Here is a 21,829-nt window from a genome sequence, read left to right as displayed (position 1 = left end):
TTTTCATTCCCCTTGCCGCACGAGGCGGAGGGGAGTCGCTCTGCGTCGCTCTAGCTGCCGCCCCCCCTTCCCCTCCCCTCCCCTCCTCGTCCCTCCATTGCATTGTGGGATCGTGGCGGCGCGGCTCGGCAGCGCCCCCTCCTTCGCTCCCCCCGCCCCCTCCCCAGCTCCTTCTCCATCCTCAGGTCCAAGATGGCGGCGGCGGGTCCTCCGGCTCCATCTCCGCCTCCCCCTCCTCCGGCAGGCCCGTGCTGCCCGGGTTCGTGGCCTAACTTCGCCGTCGTCTGCTCCTTTCTCGAACGCTACGGGGCTTTGCTGGACCTGCCTGAGCTGCCATTCCCTGAGCTGGAGCGCGTCCTGCAGCCGCCGCAGGAGCCCGGAGACCAGGGTGAGCGGCCCGGATACCTTCCCCCCCCCACCCTCCCCTCCATACATACACCACTCCTGTACGGCCGGCTGAGGAGGGGGACTTGGGGTGGGGGGGGGGGAGAAAGGGGGGCCGGGGCTATTCCACCCCCCCCCGCCCCCTCCTGGCCCCGGGGGTGGAGCGCGCTGAGGGAGAGGAGGGGCCTGGGATTCCCGGAGCGGAGCTCCGGGGGGCGGGGGGGGGGAGAAGAGAGGGCTCCCCCCCTCCCTTCCCTAGCATGGCCCTTCTTTTTGCAGGGGGGAGCAGCTGCTTGTGTGTTTGGGGAGCTGCTTCCCCCACCGTGAAGCTCAGGAAGGAGGTGGGGGGGCCCTCCCCGTCCTCCCCGCTCTCAGTGCCGACTGTGACCCCCCCTCCTCCCCGTCCCCCCCCGCCCCGATGTTGGGGGTTTGCTCCCGAGCTGCGTGCGGGTGAGACTCCTGCGGAAAGGGGGGGCAGCTGAAATAACTAATTTTGTTCAGCTGGGCGCTGACAGTGGGTCTCTCCCATCTCCTCCCCTTCCCCCAGCGTGGGGGGGGGGGGTCTCTCCGCCGCTCCCCCCGCCCCTGTACGCCTTCCTTTTTTACTTTTCCTTGAAACAACAAGGGACATGCACACAAGGCAATGACTTGATCTCCTGATCCTCTTTTCCCACCCTCCTCCTTTCCTCTCTGTGTATATGGGGTGAGGAATGGGGGGGAAGGGAAAGGGGGGAGGCACAGGGAAGCCTTGAGAGCCCCCCCCTCCTTTTCCCTCCCCGGCTGCTGTTGTAGGCCATCTCCTCCCCACAAACAGACAGCCATTGTGTGCCATCACCATCCCTCTCTCCTCCTCCCCCTCGTCCCCTCTTGTAGTTGGGTGGTGGTGGGGAATAAGCTTGCTGTTTGCTCCTTCCCCACTGCCACCTGAGCTGTACGAGGTGGAGGGATGGCTTATACTCTCCACTGTTTTTTTTTCAAGCTGCTCCTCCTCTCCTCTCCTCACTCCCCAGTAGCAGATTGGGTTGCCAGACTCTCTTAATTCCTGCTCCGTGCGATGGATGTGGGAGGGCCCTGACCAAGAGAGCAGCCTGTGTGCAGGCCGTGGTAGGCATAGAGGGGAAGGTGCTTGTTGCTCTTGGTCTCTTGTCTCTATTATTGGTTTGGTTGTTGCCTCTGCGCTCTTGCCACATAGGGAGACCATGGAGCTCATGGCGCATGCTCGGCAAGGCCCCATAGAAACTTCCTGCTGCTGGAGAAGCTCAGCTCAGGGCTGCTTTTGATCCAACACCTCCTGCTTTCCCCCCCACCCTCCCCCCCCCGCCCCCAAAAATACTCTCACCTCCTTCCCTAGCAAACTCACCCTGTCTGAGGAAGGGGGTGGGCACACCTTGATTGAATCGGTGCGGGGGGGACTTCCTCGTATAAAGGAAGTTGCTTCTTGCAAAGTGCAGCCGTCCTGCCTGTGAGTTCACAACAGCTATGGCTGATCTATAGGCAGATGAATATACTATCCTCTTGCATTGTCCAGTGCTTAATCAATATGAAATAGACAGGTGAGATCCACTAGCTTGTAAAAAAACCAGGGTTAACTTTCTGGAAAATAGGTATTTTTATTCAATTCCCCGGTGCTCTTGTGCTTCTTATGTTATATAAAGGGCTCATTAGAAAAAAGCATTGTTTTGTTAAACTGTTGCAAAACTTATTCATAAAAACCACCAACACATTACAAAAAATTGATTTTTTGAATGAGAATATTCCTCTTAAAGCGATGTCTGTAAGGAAAACTAATGCTTTTACAGGGTGACACAACTTAAGTGGGTGTGTAAGAGTAATTTTCTTGTGTGAATTGCAGAATAAAATTAACATGAAAGGATGAGATCGTGACCTGCACTTCAAGTATATGTGCTTGATTAAAAAAAAAAATCCTGATAACTTTGTGGATGGGGGGGATTATAATAGGTCAGTGGTTATTGCCTAACCCTTTTTTAAAAAGCTGACAAATTATTTGTGTTATGGAGTTTGCTTTATGTGTTTATTTGACACTTAGCAAATTTTTAAACTTTTCTCTGTATTACTTGCCCTGTTTGGCAGGGGACACTCAACCCCTCAAGTGGGAGTAGTTTAGCTTCTAAAAATGTAATCCTTATATTACTTGGGGTTTTGTTTTAGGTTGTTTTGGGGTTTTCTTTTCTTGTCTCTCTGGTGTGCATGATGTACTGCTTGCTTTCCCCTCCCTGAGAAAGAAAGCGTGGAGGTGTGAAAAGCAAACTTGGGTGATCATTGACACTTTGTGTGACAACTTGTATGCCAGGGGTTTTCTTTTCCTTTGATACAACCAACTCCTTGGGCTTGGTTTGTGGTGCTGGTAGCTATTATTTGGTGTATTTTATGGTTTTGGGGGAAAATGGTTGCAGTGCCTAGATGTCTCTACATTTTGACTTCAGATAGTCCCCGAAGTGGTTGTTTTAAAGGGTACATGTCATAAAGTTGTTTGAACAGTGATTGAAAACTGAAGTGAGCCTTTTTTTTTTCTTGTCCTGAACATCTGTTATTTACCAACTGAACATGATTTTCATTGGATTGCAGGAGGGATTTTGATTTCAGTTATAGACAGTTAGTTTCGCTTTTGATACCAGCGTTGCTTGACAGTTGATTTGCATTGACAGTAATACATAGCAAAATCTAAGCAAATAGCTACAAAACCTGAAAGTTAGCTTTTGGTTTGGGGTTTTTTTTCTGAACTTGTTAGAGTCTGGACCAGGTTTTAAATCTCAACTGCCAGGTAACCCCTATTTGGAACTCTTCTCCGTATTATTTTGCAATCAAGGAAAGAAATCTGTAGGTTGGGGGGGATGTTGTTGATTACCTTTAAGGCTGTAGTGATGCTCAGCTGTTACAGAAGTGGTCTGGGTTGGGTTTTTGCTTGTTTTTCTCTTTTTTTTTTTTTTTTTCTTAAACATGCTCTTATCTGAAGAGTTGCTCTTGGAAGATGCTGGTATAAGTTATTTTTGTTGTATTGGGAGCCTGAAGAACTAGGAGCTCAAGTGTGAACATTGGTGGTTGTATAGGTCACATTTTTCTTTCTTGTTAATAATTTGAATGCGAAACTTGTTCATTATTAAGGAAACAAGGTACAACCTTCCCTTATGGGAAGAGATGCTGCACAGATGTTGACAGCTAGGAAGCTACGAAATATTTCTTAGGGGGATTTTAGGTTTTTGTTAATGCTGAAGACAGCACTTTCCTCTCCCATGTGAGAATTTCAAGACAAATCAACATCACTGCTTGGGTATGGAAGGTTTTCCTTAGTAGTCTGACTAACTTAGATATCAAATTCACCTGTATTAGATGTTTTAACTGTGTATACAGGTATGGTCTCATCTTAAAATACACAAGCATATTTAAAAGGTTCTTTGGGTTTTGATAGGTAGTGTGAATTGTGCTTGAATAGGAGAAGAAGAATGTGAGGTGTTTTGCCCAGAGCTATTGAATGGTGGAATAAACCGGTAGCTGTGAAAATAGTCTGCTGCTTAGGAAGGCTGTATAGTAAAATAGCTAAACTTTTCCTGCACGTGGTTTGTTTGAAGGTTTCAGCTGTTCAAACCAAGTAATGAGACCTGTGGTTATCTGGTGAAGATTTTATTTTATGAAGAACAATTATCTTCCCTCTGAGAAGCCGTGCTTTACGTACAGTGTTGTGACTAGGGTTGCAATTATGACAACATTAAACTTCTTCTGAGAGAATAAAGCCGAGTGTCTGTCAGGATGATGACAGTGTTAACTCGAGGAATCTGCTAGTTGATATGCCTCAAAACCTAAATTTTCTTGTAGGATTTTTTAAAAAGCAAGCCAATATGTGATGTGAACTGGAATTTCTGCGGGCAGGGAGATGTTGTTACCCCATATTACAGTACTTTTACATGCAAAACTAAGTCAGTGATACAGATTGCCCTGCAGTGCCTTAGCACAGTACAGATCACCTGCAGTACCTTATCTTCTTTGCCTCAGCTTGCTTCCAGAGGCAGAAATGGGCAAACTGGAACAAATCGTCACAGGACACCAACACTTCTTCTCCTTGTTCTAAGAAATACATGCTGTCTTTTTAATGAAGAGTTTTACTTGCTACAGGAGACCAGTTTCAAATTTAAATATTAAATGCGCATGGTAGAGGGGAGCAAGGATTTATATCTGTATTTAGGGCTGTGTTTAAGGAGGCATGGTATCAAACCACTGCCTCCTTTGTATGGGTAAATAGCTTGAGAATCAGTATAAATGTTAATTAAGCCCTTGGTCTCTTGTGAATGAAAATATTAGTAGAGTGTTAACTTGCACAACTGAGATCTAATTTTACACCTGACTACGCAAAACGCTCGCTGGTTTGCCAGAGGTTCCCACATGTGTCAATGGGAGAACCTCTCCCAGAGGTGAATGGCATCTTCTGACGTGTGTTGGGCTGCACTAGCTCATCAATTTTTGCAGGCTTCCCTTCACAGTGTGGGGTTTGATTGGTGCTTGACTGAAATGGTAATAAACATGCATGCTTTGCATGTTCTTTCAGCCAAATAGCAGGTTTGCATCAACATCTTGCCAGTAGTGATGATGCTAAAGATGATGTTGAAAGCAGCAAGTGAGTCTTGGTGTGTGGATTTCCAGGCTGAGGCACTCTGCTGTGTTCTTACTGCAACTCAAACTCATCTCCTTTGACTCTTGGCAATCACCTGGACGGGTTGACCCAGTCTAGAAATTTGTGGTTTAATTACAACATGAATGTGTTGAGTTTATTTGAAATTTGGTACTAAAACTGCTTTTTGTATGTTGACTCCCATTTAAGAGGTGTAAAGACAGCTGTGATGAGATGCAGATGCCTGGCAGTAGACTCATTTTAGTAAATCTCCCCTTTTTCTGTCTGAGAACTAAGATTAGCCGTAGATAGATTGTAGAAAAAAATACCTGTGCAAGCCATTAATAGTTTCTTTAATTTTTTTCAGTACAAAACACCTGATGCTACAGTGTAGAACTGGAAGAAACCCATGTAACCTTTGGAGCTACCATGCTTTAAAGCTGCAACTTGGCTTTTACAAGCTGCTTTATTTTTTTTCCCCTTCAATCTTCTAAACATGTAACAACTTTTCTCTTTTTCAAATGAATTTGGATACTGAAGTTAGGGTTGTGTCAGGTATTTTTACTGTGATTCCAGTACCTAAGGCAAGCTTTACAGCATTAAGCTTAAGGGCTCTTGCCATTCTCTGAAGAAATGAACAATTAACGTTGACTTAAGCTGCTGTTGAGTATTTTTATGAGAGAACCATACCTGAAGCTTTGTAGGTGTTTTAATATAGCAAGCAAATCCAACCATGCCTACAAGAAGCTTGACAAGATTTTTAAGTTAAAGATATTAGGTGTGCTTTTAATAAAGAGGCTAATGAAGCAGAGTGGCTGATTATCCTCCTGTTTGAGGTTTGATATCAAGCATAGTTGTTTATTGTTGATCAGAAGTTAAGAGGTTTGATGTGACTTAGGTAAAGTCATGCTGTGCTGCAGTAGCCTGGAATACCCACAATAGATTGGTTAGCATTAAAAGCAGGAGATAAATGTGATATGGAAGTACTGTCAAACACTATTTCACTTAAATTTTAATAATTGAAACTCTGCTTCAGATCATTAACTGGTTTCAGTGCAGAAAGATTAATTCATGTGGTTTCCTCTTGTGTAAACGAACAAGCTCTGACATCTCGTGTTGTTAGTGACTGTAATGCTGGATGGGTGGAGTTAATTCACACACTATACAGCCCTGGATCTTCATCATTAAACGTATTAAGCATGTGGATACGCTGATATTACAAGCTGCTTGTACCACAGAACAATATCAGCTACTCAGAAGTAACACTCTTCACCTTCCATGCAGGTCTGAGTGAGTGGTCCTGTCTTGTCACACCTTTTTCTGTACCAGTAAGAAATTTAATGGCTGTTCTGAATCAGTCAGGTCGTTACCACCTGACTGGGCTGAACTTGCTGGTTGTATGTGGAATGGAAGTAGATCGTTGCTTTTCTGTGGCACCAAGGGATGGAATGAGGTCATTTATGTCAAAGCCATTAATCCACCTGTTAGTAAAATGCAGTATTTTTAAATTAGTAACAAAGTATTGGACAATCAAAGTGTGTATCTAAAACTTTAAAACATTGTTTATTACTTCTGTCCTTGTTTCATTTCGGATGTGATGGAAGTTATCCACCTCAAATGTTTCAGGCTGTCAAATTAACAGGTTTTGTTGAGGGTTTTTTTTGAGGGTAGATTCCAGTGGCTCAGAGCTGAAATTCTCAGTGTTACAGGGTTAAATTCTGGGAGAGTGGCAGGGTAATTGTTCTGCTACTGTTTTCATATCAAATAATTCATTAATGCGGAATAAGCTCCTCTTGTCTATACTTCAGTCACTTTAAGATGACTTTAAGGTCAGTGTGCCTTATCCCCATGTGCTTTCCAGTTACTCATTTTAGTAGTGAAATAATTTTATTGTGGAATTATCTTGCAGTAGAGTACAGATGCATATTCTTGTTTGAACCAATTGAAACTATTTCAATAGTTTTTCTGTATCAAGACTTCGTATTTACGTGTGTGTAGCTGGTGTGACAGCTTACCTGGGTGTTTTCATATGTAGGCTGGGAATGCCAGCTTTAACTAGACGCTGCATCATCTTATGATCCTATGTAGGAGACAGGAAAACACCATACTTCTGGGAAGACAAATGGTTTGTTTTCTTACCAGTAACGCTGCCCACCTGAAACATGACAAAATACCATGTGGAATGGAAAAAAGCAACTCAGGATGCTTCTCTCCAGACACAGTTGAGCCATGGCAGGAAGTCAGAGACCCCCCGTGGAAGCTCAGCCCTCCTAGGGACTGTGCAGGTTCTGCTGGACCACGTGCCTCCATCAAGGAGGAGCGGTAGGCTTTTGGTAGGCAGCTTTGTTGAATTCCAGCACGCTTTTGGTACCTTGGTTTGGTTTTTCCTCCAGGAAAAACTTCTGATGTTACTTCCAAGTCATAGTCCTAAGACTCGTTTCAGGACAGGTGTGTAAGAACAGGAATGCAGGTGGAATTTTTTCAGGCCAGGATGAGAGAGTGTTTACTGCAACTGGTCTATGGGCTGCATAGTGGTATATCTGTATCAGAGAACTTCATAAGCTTCGAAGTGGGTGGTGAGTGACACCATCATCGCACGTAAACTGGAAGCTGTGTTTTGTACCGCAATCCAACAGCGCTGTATCTTGTCCTTGGCCCCAGCCAACTTCAGAGTTCTGCAGAAGCTGTAAGTATTTCCCAGAATACTCTCTTTGAATCCATGTTTGTTGCTCAGGGACTACACAGGTTTTATACACCTTCTGTGAATGCAACTTTTTACTCGTGTCTAGGGTTACTTCAAGCTAGTGTGAGAACAGTCAGCAGATACATGTGTGAAATTATTAGTGCCCCTAGTTAGTGTGGTACATGCACTGCTGACATTTAGATTGGCTTGTTTATGGCCTGCAATGAACTGAGAAGCTCATGGGGACTTCTGGACTTACAGTATTATTGATATGAAGATTAAGATCTGTTTGTGGTGTTTCTGTGCTGTTCACTAGCTGATAGCCCTTTCACGAGCCACTCTACTCTGGTGAGACATCTCCCACCCCCACCCCTCTGGAGTACTGTGTCCAGCCAGCTTGGGGATCCCCAGTACAGGAAAGACATGGAGCTGTTGGAGCGAGTTCAGAGGAGTCCACAAAGATGATCAAGGGCCTGGAGCACCTTTCCTGTGAAGACAGGCTGAGAGAGTTGGGTTTGTTCATCCTGGAGAAGAGAAGGCTTTGGGGAGACCGAATTGTGGTGTACCAATAAGGGGCCCTTACAGGAAAGTGGGAGAGAGATTGTTCACCAGGGAGTGCAGGGACAGGCCAAGGGGCAATGGCTTCAAGCTGGCAGAGGGCAGGGTTAGTTTAGATGTTAGGAAGAAATTCTTTACGCTGAGGGTGGTGAGGCCCTTGCACAGGCTGCCCAGAGAGGCTGTGGAAGCCCCATCCCTGGAAGTAATCAAGGCCAGGTTGTATGGGGCTTTGGGAAGTGTGAGCTAGTGGAGGGTGTCCCTGCCCGTGGCAGGGGGTTGAAACTAGATGATATGATTCTATGATAGACTGCATCCCTTAGGTTGAAACCTGGTACGTTTGGGGAGGAAAAGGAACCTACGTAGTGAGTTGGTAATATTGTCCTACTGGAGGCAGAAGATGCCAGTAGACTTCCTTTGTAGGAGGTGAAGGAATGGACACAGGAACTACTGAAGGACTGAACTGACAAGAATGGGCAGATGATGGGAGGATGACGAATAAATATCACCCTGAAGAATATTGTGGCTGTGTGCTCACTGCTGCCTCACAGCCTGTCATCCTGCAGTTCCTTGAAAGTACCCATTTTATATCCAAATCTCTCTGGGCCATACAGGAGCTCAGCACTGCACCTGTTCTGCCAGGTTTATGGCAGTTTGAGTTGGTGGAGTTAGTCAGGATTTCGTGTGTGTCTGCCAGAGTTGGGACAGGTGTCCTCTGGTATCCTCACAAGGGGGGCTGTGAAGCTGGCAAGAGAGCTGCAGTTGTGTTCTGGGAGTATCTCCTGCTGCAGACAGTCTGCGCCGGGACTGCACTGTGTGCTGCAGAGATCGCCCATCCCATGGTGAGGAAGCTGCCATCCTGCCCAGGCTGTGGTGGGCTCTCTCTGTCCTTCCCTACATAGGCTGGGGTGGAGGTCAGGAAAATCACCTTGTTGGCTCCACCTGTTAAAATCCTTGAGAAACAATAAAACTCATACCAAGATGTGTGTATATTTTTTATTTCCTCCAGCCGTGCAGTAAGCACACAGCTTGTTCCAGCTGTGAAATAACAAGGTCTGTGGCTATTCATAACACTAAGATGATCTTTCTATCCCAGGTCATTATCTTTTCTCATCTCTTCTCCTCAAATCAAGGAACTCTCCTTTGCTTCAGCTGCTCTTCAAAGCTTAACAAGCATTTTAGCATTTACAAGTATTTCTTAGTAGCCCCTAGCATTTGTCAGCCTCTCACATATGCAGTTTGCTGTCAGCCTCATACAGTTATTTCTCTTCCCTGAGACCCAAACAAAGCTCTTTAAGCTCCACCAGCAGAGAATTTCTCAGAACTACAGTAGAAATTGTGAGCCTGTTGATGTCTGTAGTGGTCTGGGGAAAACAAACAATTTTTCCAAGTGGGGGGAGGCCTGTTTCTAAAGATTCCCGTGGTTCACCAGCTGTGCTTTAGTATTAGATTTCTTTCCATTATGATCATTTAGATCTTGTAGTACCTTGGCAGAAAGCGCTGCTTACCCTTGAACTCATGGGCGTGATTGATACTTGAAGAATGGATAACAAGCATATTGTACCTCTCTGGTCCCAGCCTTGCAAATCCTCTTTTCCAAGAAAATGGTGGTTATGAGCATGAAGCTCCATGGCTTTTTTTGGTGGTCTTAGGCTATGTGTTTTTTCTATTTAATGGTCACTTCCAGTTAACAAAGCCCTGAACCAGTAGTATGCTGAATAAAGCTGTTTGCTTAAGTTTGTGTGCAAGGAATCACTTGATTTCCTCCTTGGTGTCCCTCTGGTACTGCCCTGGCTATTTTCCAACTCATCTACAGCTATCTAGTAGCACAAGTGCCAGAACTCATTGTCGCCTTTTAGTATTAATGACTACCAGGATTATAATGGTTTCCTCCTGAGAACGAGCTGTGATGGTTCACAAAGGCCATATTAATTAGTGAAGGGGAGAAGTGTGGAAATTTTAGTTTGATCCCAGAGTGTGTGATGTGGCATTCATGTGGTTATCAATAGTATGTTGCAAGAAAGCATCTGGGGTGAAGAGCTGCGTGGTGGGATGCTGCCCCATTGGGTGTCTGCTCAGAACGTTTTATTTGAAGAAATGAAAAAACCTTAAAAAACCCACCCCCAAAAAAGCCTGTGTTACCTGGAGGTAGTAGTTGAGAGGGAACTTGCTTGAGCTGGCCTAAAGTGGCGAGGTCAATGGTAGCTGACCTCCAGAATAACAGGTGAGCAACTTCTATGGAGGTTAAGGAAGCTTAGCAGCAGGTTAGAAAATGTTTATAAGGAGACCAGGAGGACCAGACATGCCAAGGAATAAAAACACTGATTGTGTCCTAGATGCAGAGCTGGTAGAGCTCTCTGAATGCATGTTGGTCTGGCAAGATGGGAGTAGGATGGTGAAGAGAAGCGTAAGGGCTAAGTGACCAGGGGTTTATGCCAAGCAGAAGTTGTGTGAAAGGTGGAAATCTAAGTATGTTCTCCTCATGGTGAAGTCCATGAGGAGAACATACTTATAGCTGGCAGTAGGAAGAAGGAAGCTAAGAAGTCTGAGGTGGATTAGGAGAGCATGTGGATGGAGAAGTGTGTTTGTAAAAAGGAAAAAAAAAATCTAGGAAATGTGGGTGTCTAAAGTGATCAGCTACAATACAGGGATTAAAATAAGCACAGTGCTGAGAACTTCAGTAACTTCGTCACATAAGGTGTGGCTGTTAGGCTAATCTGTGATATCTTTGTGCTGGTTCTGCTGGCTTTCTGGCAGTGAAGATGGAATGTGACTGAAGGGATGTGTTAGTGTGTGCCTGTACAGCATCTCTGACCGATGGGAGGGCGGGCGGAGCTGCCAGGCTTAGACCCTCCTTCGGTTTGCTGCAGAAGTTAGAAATAACAGCTGGTAAGAATATACAAGTGGAAAACAGAGTAGCCAGCACATTTTAGAGACTAACAGAGATTTAGGGAATCAAAAACAAGGAGCTTTTATGTCTGTTTTTTGCTAAACTTTATGAAGTTTATGAAATTCTGATAATTATATGAGCTGTTCTCCAAAGAAAAAACATTTTGATGCTGTAATTTGAAAGCATGGATAGATCTTTTGAAGTGTGGATAGATGGGTCGTGCTTGACACATACCTCCTTATAGAATTATAGAATGGTCTGTGTTGGAAGGGACCCCAAGGACCACAGAGTTCCAATGTCCCTGCCACGGGCAGGGCCGCCAACCTCCAGGGCCCCATCCAACCTGGCCTTGAACAGCTCCAGGGATGGGGCGTCCACCACCTCTCTGGGCAGCCCATTCCAGCACCTCACTACTCTCTCTGTAAAAAAAACTTCCCCCCAATATCTCATCTAAACCTTCCCTCCTTCAACTTCAATCCATCCCCCTTGTCCTGCCAGTGTCTGCCCTTTTGAAAAATCTGATTCCCCTCCTGTTTCTCTGCTCCCTTCAGGGACTGGAAGGCTGCAATGAGGGACCCCTGCAGCCTCCTCTTCTCTAGGCTGAACAGATAGATGCAAAGTCTTTGAAGGAGGTCACTGATTAAAGTGGTTGGCTTGTGTTCCACAGCAACCTTGCCTGATATGACCAAAATAGTAGCTCTCACACCCAGCCCTTCCTTTGACGTTATTCTTTGTGGCAGGAGGCACCAGGTGAGCCGTGGAGAACGTGTTTTAGCCATTGCAGTCTGCAGCCCAGTGTGTCAATGTGGAGTGATGTTTCCAGTGGTCTGTGTTCATGCTGTTTTTTGAAGTTAGAACTAGAGGAGGGGGTTTGCTTTCTGTTCATCCCTGATAGCCCTCCCTGGCAGAGGGTTAGGGGAACGTCAGAGAGCGTAGTGCTCAGCCATTCCAGCTAAGTCAGCATCCAAAGTGGTCATCGGTAGAAAGGGAAAGCATCATCATGAACTTTAAAGTAATTAACCAACAGGAAATTGGTTAGAAGAAGAAATTTAAAAGGGGTTTTTTTTGTGGGCAATTAATGCTATTTTCCAAGAAAACATGAAGGAGATGAGTTGTTTTTAAAATGGCCAAGGTGGAAGGTAGTTACTCTGGACTAATGGGCAACACTGCTGTGGATAAAATATTATAGTGAATTGGCAACAAAACTGCAAATGAAACATGCTTACAAGTATGAAGGGAAAATGTTAATGATTAATATGTCCCAGAACATTTAAAATTAACTGTTAGCTCAACAAAATATTCTAGCTGCATTAAGCATGGCATGGCCAGCCAGTCCAGGGAGGGGATTGTCCTGCTCTGCACTGTGCTGAGGCGGCTTCATCTTGAGTCCTGGGGGCAGGTTTGGGTGCCACAGGACTAGAGGGACACAGAACTCTTCCAGACTGTCCAGAGGAGGGCAAGGAGGCTGGGGTAGGGTCTGGGGGGGGGGAAGTCTTACGAAGAGAGGCTGAAGTCCCTAGGGTTGTTCAGCCTGGAGAAGAGGAGGCTGATGGGAGACCTCATGGGGTCTGTGGCTTCCTGATGAGGGGAAGCCAAGGGGCAGGTGCCCATCTCCTCTCTTTGGGGACCATGGATAGAATCTGAGGGAATGGCTTGAAGCTGTACCAGGGGAGGTTTAGGCTGGATGTTAGGAAGAGGGTCTGTACTGAGAGGGGGGTCGGGCACTGGCACAGGCTCCCCAGGGAAGGGGTCACAGCCCCGAGCTGGGCTGAGGTCAAGAAGCGTCTGGCCGATGCGCACAGTGCCCAGCTCTGACTTGTCTGGCCCTGTGTGGAGCCAGGAGTTGGACTCAGTGGTCCTTATGGGTCCCTTCCAACTCAGGAGATTCAAGGATTCTACATAGTATTATGATAGGTCAGAGGAAAGCACCACTTAACATGGAGCTAGGGTTTAAAACTTACCCAGAGCACGAAGAATGGGCTGTAAATATCCCCATAAAACTTGGGGGATATTTGATTTTGGGTTTGTGCATCTACCTCTCCTTTTGTTGGTTGCTTGTTTGCCTTCATCTTACGTTTCGTGCTCAGCTGTGGCAGCTCCATCCTGAAAGCTAATGCAGACAGATCAGTAGCCAGAGGAGGGATGTATGAAAGTTTCTTCAAAGAAAAAAGTTTTTAAAAAGGGTACTGTTAACTTCAGAGCTTTTTAAAAGTATGCAGAGCAAGGCTCCTACAGGTTCATGTTCCTTTCGGGTTGTAAAAGCAGAAAAAAGGTGTACTGAATGAAATTTAAAAGTAATTCTGATTTAAATACCTTTCACATGTTCAGTAATTACAATTGATTGCTGCAGGTTATTACTGAGGCCAGAGCTCAAAAAAGATTTAGACACTAATGAATATAGAGTTATAGTGAAAATACTTAACAATAAAACTAAGAACATGAAGTTTCCTCTTTCCAAGTTAGGCCAGGCTGGGATTAAAAGGAGGGTTTAAAGATAACCTAGGGGCAGGTAATGTCTTTTGTGTGCTGTGGGTTTTCCTGCCTCGTGTTCTGAAATGGCAGATGGTGGTCGCTGTGAAACCGAGTGCTGGATTACACACACTGTGCCTCTTGATTTTCTTTCCCAAATGCTGGGTGTAAACACATCTACTGCTGCCAAGATTCACTCCCCTTCCTTGCTTTCTACCTGTTCTGTGTTGTACAGGAAGGAAAAGATCTGACATCTCAAGTGTTAAGTTTTTCAGGTGCTGCTGTGTTTTCAGGAACTGAGTTCAGTGGGTTCAGTGTTACGTTGTGGTGAGCTGCCAGGCTCTTCCCTTCTCCTGACAACATCAACTTGTGGTTCTTCAGGTTGGGGGGGATCTGTACCTCAAACATGAGATTTGAGTGATGGCAAGGTACAGATGGTAGCTAGAAATCTCGTCCTTTCTTTAGCCTGTTACACTCATATTTATTTTTTCTCTTTCTAACTCAGAAGTGATGTAAAAGGTGTCTGGGCAACCAAGCTGCATTCTGGAGAGGTAACATCAAGCTGGTCCATGGCTTGGAGTCTGCCTAGACAGGAGATAATGTCGACCCTGAAGCTAACAGTCTTGGCCAGCCCTGCGAAGCTGCAACAGCCCCACAGTTGTAACCGGTTCTTGCAATTAAAAGAGTTCCATTGATGGGGGTAGATATTGTAATAGTGTTAACAGCTCAAAACGTGAGTTTGTTCATAAAAGTTACTACATAAGACTTGGGTGTTGCAAGGAATTAAACCTGTGAATCCTCACTTAGAGATTCAATTATTGGCTCACTGTGGTGGTTTAGCCCTGGCTGGAGGCCAGACGCCCACCAAAGTCAGTCTATTACTCCCCTTCTTAGTTGGACAGGGGAGAAAATATATATTAAGAGGCTCAGGAATCAAAATAAGGTCAGGGAGAGATCAATCTGTCATCAAGGACGTGGGTGAAACAGACTCAACACAAAGTGAAGAAGAGAGAAACTACTTTATTACACTACACTAAAAAGAACGGTGAAGAAACCAGAGTTGGGAGCGTGACCAGATTTTAAAACAAACACGACCAGATCTTAAAACACTTTCTCCCCACAACTCCCTTCTTAGCAGACTTTAGCCAGGATTTTGCTCCCTTCTTCCCCCAGGTCACAGCACAGGGGGGCAGGGACTGGGAGATGGGGGCTTTGGTCAGTCCCTTGCAAATTGGTTTCCTTCTCGGCATGAGGTGGGGGCATTCATTTCACACCCTCCCCCTGCTGCACTGTGGGGTCTCACCCACAGGAGACAGTCCTCCACTAACTTCTCCAACGTGAATCCTTTCCCCGGGGCTTTATCTATTCACCAGCTGCCCTGGTGTGAGTCACTGCTATGGCAGGCAGTCATAAATCACAATGTCTCTCAGTCCCAGTCCTCTGTGGGGTCACCAGCCTCCCCCAGCAAACCTGTTACAGTGCAGATCTCTCACTCATCTCTCTGTCTCTGATTCTCTCCATGGCTGCAAGTGCTGGCAGGGGCTTGTTCCAACGTAGGTTCAGAGCGTCTTGTCTATGCCTCCACCTGCTCCATCCAGCGTGGAGCCCCTCCACGGGCTGCAGGTGGGGTCTCAGCCTTTTCCATGGGTTTCTCCAGGGGCTGCAGGGGCATCTTTCTCTCCGGCACCTGGGTCACCTCCTCCCCCGCCCTTTCCCGGCCTTGGTGTCCGCACAGCTCGTTACATCTTCTCACTCCCTTCTCTGGTGGCAAAATGCAGCTGCTTCCTGGTAGTTTTCTCCTATATGTGATTCTCAGAGGCACTTGACTGTCTCTACGGCCACGACTTTGGCCTTGAATTGCTCGTTGGTTATAGTTTAGGCTGGCAGAAAACTAACTGCTGTTTAAAAAACCCTTCTCAGCAGCACAGCCTCACAAAACTGCAACACTCATGTACTTAGCATTGGTGAGGCTGCACCTCGAGTGCTGGGTCCAGTTCTGGGCTCCTCACCATAAGAAGGACATTGAGGTCCTGGAGCATGTCCAGAGAAGGGCAGCCAGGCTGGGGAAGGGGCTGGAGGGCAAATCCTGTGAGGGAGCTGGGGATGTTCAGCCTGGAGAAGAGGAGGCTGAGGGGAGAACTTATCACCACCTACAACTACCTTACAGGAGGGTGCAGAGAGGTGGGAAATTGTCTCTTCAGCCAGGTGACAGGAGATGGGACAAGGGGAAATGGCCTCAAGCTGTGCTGGAGCAGGGTCAGCTCAGATGTTAGGAAAAAATTTTTCTCTGAAAGAGTTGTGGGGCTGTGGAACAGGCTGCCCAGGGAGGGGGCTGAGTCACCATCCCTGGATGTGTTCAACAGACCGGTAGATGAGGTACTTAAGGATATGGTTTAGTATAGGATGGGAATGGTTAGTCTTGATGATCTTAAAAGGTCTTTTTCAACCTTGTGATTCTGTGACATAAGCAGTTTGCTTTTTCTTTAAGTCTGAGTTTTCATTTTAGACCCAAGCTTAAGACAGTTGCTCAAAACCTGTGTGCTGTGTTTATGTACACTGGTGCACTTTGGCAAGCAACAGACTTGGACAGTTAATTTCTAGTCTCGCTTTTCTCCCTGGATTTCATAAGAAATAATAGAGGAAAAAAATGCTACCAGCTGTGAAACTGTTTAAAAGAAGCCTCAACTTCTGTGCTAATTGGATTAAACTTGTAAAATTTTATTCATCTGTAGAATAACTCTTGTCCAGCTGACTGCTGCCTTTTGCAGGACTCTAGATCAGCTGCTAGAAACATTGCTCTGCTGCTGACTGTTTGCCCAAGTCTCTGCACTGTGGTGCATCTTTCTGGGTATCTGCTGTTTCTTTAAAATATTTAAAATTTTCATTCACACCACTGAGAAGTAAATAAACTGATGTTCGTAGAATCATAGTATGTGTTATGTTGGAAGGGAGCTTTAGAGGCCATCTAGTCCAACCCCCTTCAGTGAGCAGGGACATCTTCACTAGATCAGGTCGCTCAGAGCCCCATCAAGCCTGACCTTGAATGTCTTCAGGGATGGGGCCTCCACTATGTCTCTGAGCAATGTGTTCCAGTGATCCACCACCCTGAGAGTAAAGAACTTTTCCCTAATACCCAACCTAAATTTCCCCTTTTGTAGTTTAAAACCACCATCCCTCGTCCTACTGAGAGCAGCGAGGAGAGAGATCTGCAGTGAAGACTGAGGCAAAGTTGAGACCCTCAGTCTTTTCCTTATCTGTTGTCACCAGTTCGCATTGTCACTCGTTGTGGGAGAGGGGTACACTTTCTTTAACCTTCCTTTTCTGCTTCAGGTACCTGTAGAAGCCCTTCATGTTTCAACTCCAACCTCGTCCCTACACGGGTGGACAACATCCCTGTACTTTTCCCAGGATACCTGTCCCTGCTTCCGCTGCCTATATAGTTCCATCTTGCCTTTTAGTCTGATCAGCAGGTCTCAACTCAGCCATGCCAGTCTCTTACCTTCCTTGCCTGATTCACACCTGGAGATTGAGAGCTCTTGCACTCTGTTGAAAGATCTGTTCCACCCCTTTGTCCTTGAGGGCCGTTTCCCAGGGGGTCCTGTTGACTAACTCCTCGAAGAGCTGGAAATTGGCTTTCCTGAAATTCAGGGTCCTGTCTACACTCTTCATTTGGTTCATACACCTCAGGACAGTGAACCACACGAGTGCACAATCGCTGCAGCCCAGGCTGCCTCCTTAGCGCGGAACAAACGTGCAGTTCTCTATTTCCAGTGGCCTGGGAAGTGTGCTCTGCATTGCAGAACGATTCACCTTGGCTTTGCTTTCAGAGTTTGCTGTGCTAATCCCTAAAGAAAACCCAGGTTCACCTAATGCTGCTGTGTATAAAAAAAAGAGTGCTTACTGAGCAGTACTGGAGTTTTCTACAGAAATTACAGATTCACGGAATCACAGGGTTTGGAAGGGACCTCCAGAGCCCATCGGGTCCAACCCCCCCTGCCAAAGCAGGGTCCCTAGGACAGGTCTCACAGGTTGGAATCCAGATGGGTCTGGAATATCTCCAGAGAAGGAGACTCCACACCCCCCTGGGCAGCCTGTCCCAGGGCTCCCTCACCCTCACCATGAAAAAGTTCTTCCACATATTGGTGTGGAATTTCCTGTGCCCCAACTTGAGGCCATCACCCCTTGTCCTGTCCCCACAGCCTACTGAGAAGAGGCTGGCCATGTCCCCCTGTGTCCCACCCTTCAGATATTGATAACCATTGATCAGATCCCTTCTCAGGCTTCTTTTCTCCAGGCTGAACAGCCCCAGCTCACTCAGCCTTTCCCTGCAGGGGAGATGCTCCAGGCCTTTAATCATCTTTGTAGCCCTTTGCTGGACTGTTTCCAGGAGATCCCTGTCTTTTTTTATACCAGGGAGCCCAGAACTGGACACAATACTCCAGGTGGGGCCTGACAGGGCAGAGTAGAGGGGGAGGATCACCTACTTTGAGCTGCTGGCCATGCTCCTTGTAATGCCCCCCAGGATCCCATTGGCTTTTTTTGCCACGAAGCAATTAGTTGCTCCTGAACATTTTGCAAAATAGGAACCAGGTGTCATTCTAGAGTGGTTACATTCTTGCCTTTCTTTAGGGTCAAGTAAACTAAAAATACAATGTTTTTTACTGGGAGACCTTTGGAAGGCTGAGTCTTTGAGAAAAGGTGTCTGTGATATTTCATATCTGGAAACCTGGTAATATTGTTCAGTAACTGTGTGTAAATGAAAGATGAAATGGTGAATCCCAGCATATAACTCAAGACTTATTTGAAGTGGAGGTTGGATCAGCTGTGAGTAGAAGAAAAAACTTCCCACGCTATTTCTAAAGCTGAACCTGAAAAAGGGCAGAATTACCTACTTGGTAGATCCCATCTGATACATGAAAAAGGATGGTGTTTATCTGGCTTTTGGGGTGTTTTTTTCCTTTCCCCTGAAGATCGAGGAACGATAACCTCTCACCTTGGTAATCAAACTTCATTTAGAAACATGTTTTTTATTCAGACTGCTCCAAATACTTTACTTTTGCCTTTTTATTCAAGTGAGAGATGTGAGAGAAAGTGATTTTGTAGTATAATCATCCTTCTGTTAATCCTGAAGGAAACTCTTAGTACCTGAGAAATGCAGCAAAATTGACACCAAGGTGGTTTCTAAACAAAGCAAGAAATGAAAAAGCTTTTACATTTGTCCTTGTTTCCATACAGTGTACTAAAAAAGGTCTTGCATTCAACTTAACCTCCAACAGAACACCTTAAAAGAAGCTTGTTACATTTTTACCTGAGTAAAGCTAAATGAGGCGAAACCTTAACTACTGACATGTGACTGTAGAGTTGCAGGATCCAGGGAAGAAGCCCAAGCTACTAAAATCTTTCCATGGTGGGCTTACCCCAGTGTATGGGGATGCCTTGGGGGTGCACACTTGCACTGAGGAGCTGTGAAACACTCCAGAGTCCACTAGTAAGGTGTAATCTTTGTGATTACCTTTCACCTTTGTCACCCCCACTGAGTTGTTATGATGCAGCTTGGTGCTCAGGAGGGAAGCGAGGAGGATTTTCTGCTTGTAGTCTGAAAATCTTGGTTATATTGGAAACTGAGATGCCTCAGTAGGCAAGAGAATCCCAGAGTTATCTTAGAAGATCTTATTTCCTAATTTTTTCTAGCCAGAATGAAGGTTGGATATTAGGAAAAAATTCTTTACTGGAAGGGTTGTCAGATATTGGAACAGGCTGCCCAGGGAGGTGGTTGAGTGACCATCCCTGGAGGTGTTTAAAAGAAGAGCAGATGTTCTGCTTGGTGATGTGGTCTAGTGTTGGACCCAGTAGGGTTTGACTCAATGATCTTGAAGATCTTTTCCAACCGAAACCATTCCATGGTTCTGTACTTGTGCTGCCATGTCTTTGCCTTTAGAGGCTGTGGTTTTGGGGAGTGAACCACAGCCTGGGACCGAATCAAAGATCGGCAGGTCAAGTGCTCTTGGTTTTACGTAGTTGAAACACACGGTGTGGTCAGTGCCAATGGTTTGACTGGTAACGGTGGCAGTGTGTTACACCTTCAGATGGTTTCAGTGCATGTTTTTCAGTGCTCTCTGCTTGTTTCCATGTTGCTGCCATAGCCTGTTTTCTTTTTCTTACTTCACATGTCCAGAGACTGTGGACTAGAACCCATTTTTCATTCAGTACGTTTTTTTGAGGCAGTAAACAGGGTTTTTATTTGCTGTCTTTCCTTTCCTGGGCTATTTCCAGTTTCTAAAATAGATCATCTGCTATTTTTTTTCCTGCATTGTTTTCAAAGTAATTTTCCTTCTTTTCTTTTTCTACTTTCTTTTCCATTGCACAGTTAGAGCAGGCTTTTCTTCTGAAATCTGAATGCTTTACTCTAACATCAGACTTGTTTTTGCTTATCTTTCTGCTGTCATTTAATATATCAGCTTAAAACACCGAACATTGCCAGGAACTAATAGCCAGAGTGTGAAACAGAGAAGACTTGGATTTAGGTGAGAACTGAAACCACCTTCAAACTGCTGAAGCTGAGCTCCAGTGTGGAAATTTTGCTTAGATGGGTATGGTCTTTAACACCAGCTTCAGAAGTTGCTGAGATGACCAAGCATGTGACACTTTTAATCCCTGTTTCAGGAGTAGTGAGGAGGTGACTGAAGGTGTAGTGGGCATTAGAAGAATCACAGAACTGTAGGTGTTGGAAGGGACATTGAGGTATCATCAGGTTCAACCCCCCTGCCAAAGCAGGGTCCCTAGGACAGGTCACACAGGTTGGCGTCCAGATGGGTCTGGAATATCTCCAGAGAAGGAGACTCCACACCCCCCCGGGCAGCCTGTCCCAGGGCTCTGTTACCCTCACTCTGAAAAAGTTCTTCCCCAGATTGGTGCGGAATCTCCTGTGCTCCAGCTTGAGGCCATCACCCCTTGTCCTGTCCCCACAGCAGACTGAGAAGGGGCTGGCCATTTCCTCCTGTGTCCCACACTTGAGATATTGATAACCATTGATCAGATCCCCTTTCAGTCTTCTTTTCTCCAGGCTGAACAGTCTCAGTTCACTCAGCCTTTCCTCACAGGGGAGATGCTCCAGGCCTTTAATCATCTCTGTGTCCCTCCTCTGGACTGTTTCCAGGAGATCCCTGTCCTTTTTATACCAGTGTGCCCAGAACTGGACACGATACTCCAGGTGTGTCCTGACCAGGGTAGAGTAGAGGGGGAGAATCACTTCCTTTGATCTGAAAGAGCCGTGAGCACGATTGGATCGTTGTGTGGGCAATGGAAGGGGGTAGAATAAAAAAGAAGTGGAAGGGATCAGTGCTTGACAAATCCAGCAAATAGGTGATAAATTCAAAGTATTAGAAAACAATATCTTAGCTGAAGTTAGAGCTGTGTTTTAAGGTCTCATCCTGTTTGCAGTGAGGACCAATGTGGTGAGGTCAGTATGCAGCTCTGATGGCCAGGTCTTTTGGGTTGGTGGGACAACAACTGAGGCTGGAAAAGCAGCATGTCGATTCGTTCACAAGCCATTGTGAATGAGGTAGTGTGCTGGCATCCTGCCATGGGGGTGCCTGGGTTATATCAGCAAGGTAATCTTAACTCTGATGAATAAATCTGGAGAGTCTTCTAATGGGTGTTTGTAGAGATAAGAGATATAAAGGTATTCAGGTATTTGTGTGAAAATGATGTAGCTGCTGAGCATCCAGTTTTCCAAGTGCTTTGCTAGGATAACAATGTCATTTAAATGTGAGTGTGGTTTGTTTGTTTCTAATGCCTGCCAAAATCTTTCTAGGAACAGGATATAAAACTGCTACTTGGTGACTCGTTCTTTCTGTTTTGATCTTCAGTTAATTACAGCATGTTTAATTGCTCTTTTCATTTACTCTCGAGGCAGAGTGGGTGTGGTTTTTTTCCCCTTTCCTGCATGTCTGTGTGGGGTCTTTTATGGGCACACAACTTGGTAGCATGATAATACTCATCAAGTGACTCGGATTGTCCTTTGGAACAGGAGCCTACTGCTTTTTCATGGTGAGAAATGCTAAAGAGGTCAAATACTTTATTTGTTTTATTTTTCTTTTAATACCAAGTGTGCTGCGTGGATGTTGGGCTCCTTATTGCAGTGATCATAGAATCATGGAGTTCTAGAATCATAGAATGGTCTGGGTTGGAAGGGACTCCAAGGATCACAGAGTTCCAATCCCCTGCC

At 45.7% G+C, this 21,829-nt stretch overlaps 1 protein-coding gene across 2 annotated transcripts in view; it reads left to right on the top strand.

The window, feature by feature from the left end:
- Window positions 1-154: 154 nt before the first annotated feature.
- The window catches only part of RSF1 (remodeling and spacing factor 1), a 74,959-nt gene continuing 53,284 nt past the window's right edge, over window positions 155-21,829 (top strand). The window contains exon 1 of one of the 2 annotated variants that reach the window (XM_084270036.1): window positions 155-388. In XM_084270036.1, coding sequence (XP_084126162.1) covers window positions 193-388 — 196 coding nt within the window. In that variant the 5' untranslated portion in view covers window positions 155-192. The remainder of the gene's footprint in view (window positions 389-21,829) is intronic. The other variant, XM_084270035.1, reaches the window with a different exon arrangement.

This window comes from Gallinula chloropus (assembly GCF_964237585.1).
Source record: "Gallinula chloropus genome assembly, chromosome: 1".
NCBI lineage: Eukaryota > Metazoa > Chordata > Aves > Gruiformes > Rallidae > Gallinula > Gallinula chloropus.
The sequence above is the reverse complement of the archived record's forward strand: the minus strand, read 5'-3'. Positions and strand labels throughout refer to the sequence as shown.